At 48.5% G+C, this 6,298-nt stretch overlaps 1 protein-coding gene across 1 annotated transcript in view; it reads left to right on the top strand.

The window, feature by feature from the left end:
- Positions 1 to 3,811: 3,811 nt before the first annotated feature.
- LOC109293827 (protein-arginine deiminase type-3-like) overlaps positions 3,812 to 6,298 on the top strand; it is a 26,467-nt gene continuing 23,980 nt past the window's right edge. The window contains exon 1 of the mRNA XM_019511938.1: positions 3,812 to 3,969. Within this exon, the coding sequence (XP_019367483.1) occupies positions 3,878 to 3,969 (92 nt within the window). The 5' untranslated portion in view covers positions 3,812 to 3,877. The remainder of the gene's footprint in view (positions 3,970 to 6,298) is intronic.

Here is a 6,298-nt window from a genome sequence, read left to right as displayed (position 1 = left end):
TCATCACATGCACGCTGGAGCACAGCGCACGGTTGCACAGGTCAGCACGCCTGTTGCTCAAAACTCAGCATCTTCCACGGGCCCTGCTTAGGGCTTTTTGGTTTAGCAAGAACTCTGCTTCTGCCCCATCCGTACACCTAGCTCTGACTCAGGAGTGATTCATTAACTAGTCCCAGATGGGAAACCCTGGGCAAATCACTCCCCCCACTTTGTGCTGCAATTTCCCCTTCTGGGAAATGCCGTGTTTCAAAGGGTGCGTTATGGTCCGTGGATGAAATGCTCTATGTCTGTACAAAGTATTATTTTAAAAACTTGGAAGAAAACTTCTTTCCTTTTAACTTCCCTGCAGAGAGGTGGTTTTCACCTGGCTGAAAATTTAAAGCACATGGTTTTGGTTCCAGTGGTGATGCACTGACATGAGGATAGTTTTGTTTTGTTTTTCACTGAACCATTTAATTTGCTCCATTTACCTTTCTGCAGCTTCCTGGGAAACTCGTTATACTTGATGCCATGCTGTAACGCTATGTCTCGGCATTGTGCTCTTGACACACAGCACTCCCTGTCTACATCCTCTTTAGACAGTTAGCGCAAATACCGGAGACGTGACACTTGCTGCATTTGCTTATTATGAAACCATTGCCTAATATTATTGTTACAAGCAGAGGTGCAAATCCTTTAACTAACAACACCTGATACCTGAAAGCTTGTCTCCATCTTTCCCAATGGTACAGTTGGTGCAATAAAAGACGTCATCCCCCCAAAATCCTTTCCCCTCACATTTTTCCCTGGACCATCACAGCTACATCATCGTGTTGACACTAGCACCACTATTGTCTTCAGATTGCTTTTATGCTGGCTGCTGCATTTGCAGAGTCCCCTTATACCTGGGATCCTCAAGCTGGTTAGACTTGAGGCACATCTTGTTAGACCCCAGTCACCCCTCAGAAAATGACGGCTTTCAGCTTTCACTCTTTCGACTATGGAAAAATAAGAGAGCCATTCTCCTGTTGCAAAGACCCCAACAAGTCAGGATGTTTTCGAAACTATAGGGTGCTTGTACACGTTACTGGGTTTCTCTAGCTAAAGATATTCCCTAGGATTATTTCACTATTACAGTGTACCACAACGAATGATGTTACGTTTTCAGCTTCGTGTTTGAAATCTCTGGATTTATCTTGGAAATCATGTGTCCATATTTGCACACCTAAGGGTGCTAATATTGCGTGATTCATATTGCGTTTATATTTCCTAGGAATTGCCAGTGTTTTCCTTTCTGGCCTTATTAGGAGGGATGGGAGCTAGTCCAAAGACAGAATGTACTTACTGGGAGTATTAACACAAAACAAAAGAAGGAAGAAGTTAAGATAAAGAGCAAGCTCAAACCGGGGGTGACCTGAGTCAGTGTTTCTCAACCTGTGGGTCATGACCCAAAAGTGGGTTGCAAAAATATAGCAATCGGGATGCATAGCAGAGGTGGTATCTTTTATTAGACCATCTAGATTTTTGCAAAAAAATTCTTTTATTGCAAGCTTTGGGGCACAAACACCCTTCATCAGGCATCAGAGAAAAGGTTGCAAAAGTTCCCCCGGGTCATTCTACCATGAGTTGCTTTTTCCTCTAGACCAGTATAGCTACAACCTGGATACCTTGCAAGAATATATGAATGGGTCATGAACAAACTTTAAAAATGGATTCTCCTTTAAAGGAGAAGAAAAGAGAGAAACAGTGGGTTTTCCCTTGCAGGCTGGCCCCATTTTCCATACACACCCACCTGCTTCACACACTGGGGGGCTGGGGGACCATGGGCCGGGAGTAAGGGGCATTAAATTATTTTTAAAATTAAATTATTTACTAGGTTGGGACTGGCCATTGATGGTTACAAATGGGTCCCGGTACAAAAAAGGTTGGGGATCACTGATCCAAGGAGTGCAGGTCCATCAACCAGAGGACACTGTTGTCTGAAGGAAAGTGAGGCCACCTTCAACTCTTCTTCAATGTTCAGGTCTCTTGAGAATCGCAAGAGAAAGGACAGCTGGACGCCATGCCTCTGCAGGCTGTATCCAGATGTCTGACACCCCTGCTTCAGCTATTATATCGAGACATGTTGCATATTCTCCTGTCAAATGGATGGCTTGAGGACTTGACTGCAAGATAAGGTTCATGGCTGAAGATACCAAGCAGAGGGAGGTCCTCGCCTGGCCAGACATAGGCTCCTGTTTCTGCATTTCATTCTTACATAGCTTAGGTAAGTAGCTTCCCACTTGGCTGATGCCCCCATCCTTAGGTCACCCCATGGATTATAGGGGGAAGCAGGGGCTTGGATGCTAGTAGGAGGCAAGCAATCTGATGGCGGCGTGCTGCGGTGGTGCACAGTATAACATTACAGCCCTTTGCCCAGGGACTTTGGAAAATGGGAAGTTGTTGCCTAGGGCACTGGCAAATGTTATATGAATCTGCTGCAGCATGTTTTGGCCTCTGCATTTCCTTTGACAATGGCAGGAGACTGCTGCACAAGGGGCTTCTGCTTTGAATACCTGTCTTACTATGATGCTGCTCTTCAACTTGAAAAAATCATGGAGGCTAATAACCATTGAGTGGCTAACATGAACTGCAGCTGGAGACCCTTGTGAAGTAATAGCGAGGCTAAACTCCCTGTTTGGAATAAAGAAGAAAAGAATAAACCTGTAATCCCAAGGAGAAGGGCTTGGAGGCTGTCTCTAATTTGTTATAGATTGACTCATATGCCTTTCCCCCAGGCACCGATGCACTGAAGGCAAGGCATTATTATTAGCAGCGCGTGCACACATGTATATTGTCGCAAATTGACAGGGCGCTTTACAAATGCAGATGAGCTCCGTTCCTTTCCCCTGAAGGGTTTCTAATTCAATTAAGACAAATCAAGAAACACAGAGCACTTAATGGGAAGTCTCGGGCGAGGACGAGCAGGCAGCCTAATGGAGCCAGGAGCTCCTGGGTTTTACTCTTGTACCGGCTTGCTCCTAGTTTGTCATAGGTACGGAAACAGGTTGCACCAATTTGCCAAGTGCCTGCTAACTCTGGGGCTACCCAGAGCTTGATTATAAGAAATGCTGAGCACCTGCCCTACTTTAGATGAAAGCAGGGGAGCTGGAGGCCCCTGGCACCTCTGGAAAAATGAAGGGTAGAGACTCAAAATGTCTAGGCATTTGTCAAAATAGGAGGTTGTGCCTCAGTTTACCCCAATATAAAACTGGGCTAACAGTATGCCCTCACCTACCCCCCACCCTTGCCAGGGCACTTGGGATGTACAGATGAGAAGCACCAATGCAAATGTTAAGTGCTGAGAAGACGATAGACACGTGCAAATATATGCACCTTCTCCCACTGATTGCTGTGGCAATGACAGGTCAGGTTTGTTCGAGGGTCAAGCTAAATATTTCAAGGTGCTGGCTCCTCTTACACCTGCAGTTTCTATATTGCTGGAGCGCAGAGCACCTGCTGTGCTTGTGCCGGGCAGCTCTGTGCAGATGGCAAGGAGAGGGCCGTGCACCACCTACGCTCAGGGCAGATCGGCAAAAGACACCACATAATGATCCCTCTGCTTCCTCTAAGAGGAAACAAAAGCTCGTTTTTCCATCTCAGCCACTGAAGTACCCTGCTAACCTGATGGGAAGGATCTTAGCCTGACCTCCTAGGCCTCCAATGAGCAGGCGGAGAGGTGTGATTTCAAAAATCTCCAGCTATTCACATTCAATGGGACAGGGGAGAAAGGGGTGTGAGTGAAGGAGGAGTCAGGGGTGGGACATGCAGTTGCTGCTTCTTTATTTAATCATGCTGTGTTTCCTCTCAGTACTGTACACAGCACAGCATTGCAGCTGGGAGAACAGAAAGTACAAGCATGTCGCAACAAAGACTCATCCGGCTGTCTACCCAGCGTCCCACCAGCGCTGTCTATGTGCTAGGCACAGAAATCTCCATTGACGTACACGGGTAAGGACTGGGCACTTTAATATCCACCGAGTTGCCAAGACCCCCAGCCTTCCCCAACTGCTTTTGATTCTGTGGGTTTTTAACTGGTGTCACTGGTGAACAGGTGCTGCTCTCCAGTAAGGGGAGAGGGCAGAGAAGGGGTTAAAAAGAAGTAGTGAGGAAATCAGGTGGTTATAGGGATACTGGAAATGCTAGGATGCAGGAGGCAAGATTTCTGCAGTGCCACATCAGCTAGTGAATTGCTAAACAGGTGGAGGTGGCAGCATCTTCTACCAGCTTGTAATGGAGATGTGCTTGTTTCAAGTCTCAGATCTATAGTGGATGAAATGCTGTACGGCTTCAGGGAAGCCCATACACATCAGGAAAGGTCCCAGGCAGGCTGTTCTGCATGTCCAGGCTGTGAAAAAAGCTTTGGCTGGGGTTAACTGCTTGCCCCTACAGCTCTGCACTGACATTGGTGTGGATGTTAGTGTTGAGTAAGAAGGGACTTGCCCAAGTCCTTGCACCCAGGCAGTAGGATGCAGGAATTAATGCCTCTAGTTTGTGCTGAGAGAATATGTAGAAAGCTCCAGAGACAAGGAAGCTGCCACTTCCAGGGATCTCTCCTAGTTAAACCTTGATTTATGCATAACTAGAAACTGTTGTTTTTGTTATTGTTGGGCTCTTTTTTTTGGGGGGGGGGGGGTCAGTAGGGTCCATCTCCCTGTATGTGCCAAACCCAGCACTGTGGGGCGGTGGTCCCAGATGTGGGCTACTAATTAGGACAACCTCTGCTGTCTCTGTCTTTTTATTGCTATATAATACTATATAAGGGTAGCATCTGGGCTGAGAAAGAAAGGGGCAGGGGAAACCTATCAAAAGCTCTGTATCCAGTGTCCTAAGAAACCTGTATTCATGCAGAGGGTTGGACCAGAGGACCCTGAAGTCCCTTGTAACCCTCTGAGTCGAAGACACAGAGCGATTCCAGGAAGAAGGTAAAATTACAATGAATGAACTGGGGACTTGTGTCCCCATGGCTGGCAACCCCCTACCTTTTACAGGTACCCCGTTGTGTCCCCGTCTCACCTTCCCTTGAAAACTGGGAGTTGCTGATGTCTCAACTGAGCGCTGAACTTCCTTGTTTAGGGCCTGGCTGCCTTTGCACTTGTACCCAGGGGAAGGACTCGATCTGTGCTCTGCCGTTTGCCTTAAGGTGTGAATGTTTGTTTGCTCAGGGCTGAGGCAATCTGTTTTATTGCATTCCTTACCCTAAGATGCATCACCAGTCCCGCAGAAGTGGGATTCAATGCCAGCTGCCTGGCAGGACACCAGAGGCTGGGCAATCGGGGGTCTGGCTACTATAACTTCCCCTTATCACGCGAAGCGTCAGCTCGCCGGCCAGATTTGAGCTTTGGTACCTTTTGGTTTCAGATCGCCACGGCAAATCCAGCCCAGTCAGTGCAAAGCGGAGAGTGCTGGCTAAGTGCATTACATTGCTGTCTGAGCACCGGAGGATAAAAGCCTCCTACTGCTACCCATCAGTGCAGTTGCCCCTTCAGCTTGGGTGGCAGCAGCCCAGCTTTCAGAGCTGGCTGGGGGTCAAAACCCCAATGACAAAACCCAGTTTGGGAGGAAGAGCATTATATAGCTGGTGGCTATTCGGTGGCCTGTTTTAGGGCTGCCTGACTGGCTGCAGGAGTCTTGTGGTCCCTGGGCTCCTGCTTGGCCCATGCTCCCCTTATTGCTCTGGGGGGTGGATCTGGTCTCCCTCCCCCAGCTGCTTCTCCTACCCCCGTGTCAGGTAACGGGTCAGTGCCATGCACAGCACAGGCAGGCAGAGGCAAGTCCGGGACCACATGGGTGCATGGAGGGAAGTGAAAATGCAGTGCAGCAGGGCACCGTGTGCCTGCTCCATGAACCAGCCAGGCCCTGCTCTCCTTATCCAGTCTCATTCTGCATCCCCGGGTCCCCAGCCAGGCCAATCCCAGACCTTTCTCAACAGGTGCATTTATTTTAGCCAGCCACCACAGGCCCAGCTCAAATTGGGGCTGCTCGCCAGTGCTGTACCTGCACAGCAAGAGGCTGCCTGTGGCTCAGTGTTTGCAGTCTGAGCAGACGACAAGAGGCAGAGGGCAATTACTGCGATGTCATGGCTGGGTAACACTCACGCAAGCAGGAAACACACAACTGCCAGTGATTTTTAGGCAGAGCCAGCTGCTGAACCATGCGTACTGAGTGCCATCACACACCCTGAATACATCTTTCAAGTCCCAGCACAGCTCTGCAGACCTGGCATTTGCTCGCCTGACTTCTTTCTCCCTCTTTTAATCTGGTTTTAACTCCTTCTCTT

Source organism: Gavialis gangeticus, unplaced genomic scaffold (assembly GCF_001723915.1).
Source record: "Gavialis gangeticus isolate Ggan-Ray unplaced genomic scaffold, GavGan_comp1, whole genome shotgun sequence".
NCBI lineage: Eukaryota > Metazoa > Chordata > Crocodylia > Gavialidae > Gavialis > Gavialis gangeticus.
This window is presented reverse-complemented; position numbering and strand designations above follow the sequence as displayed.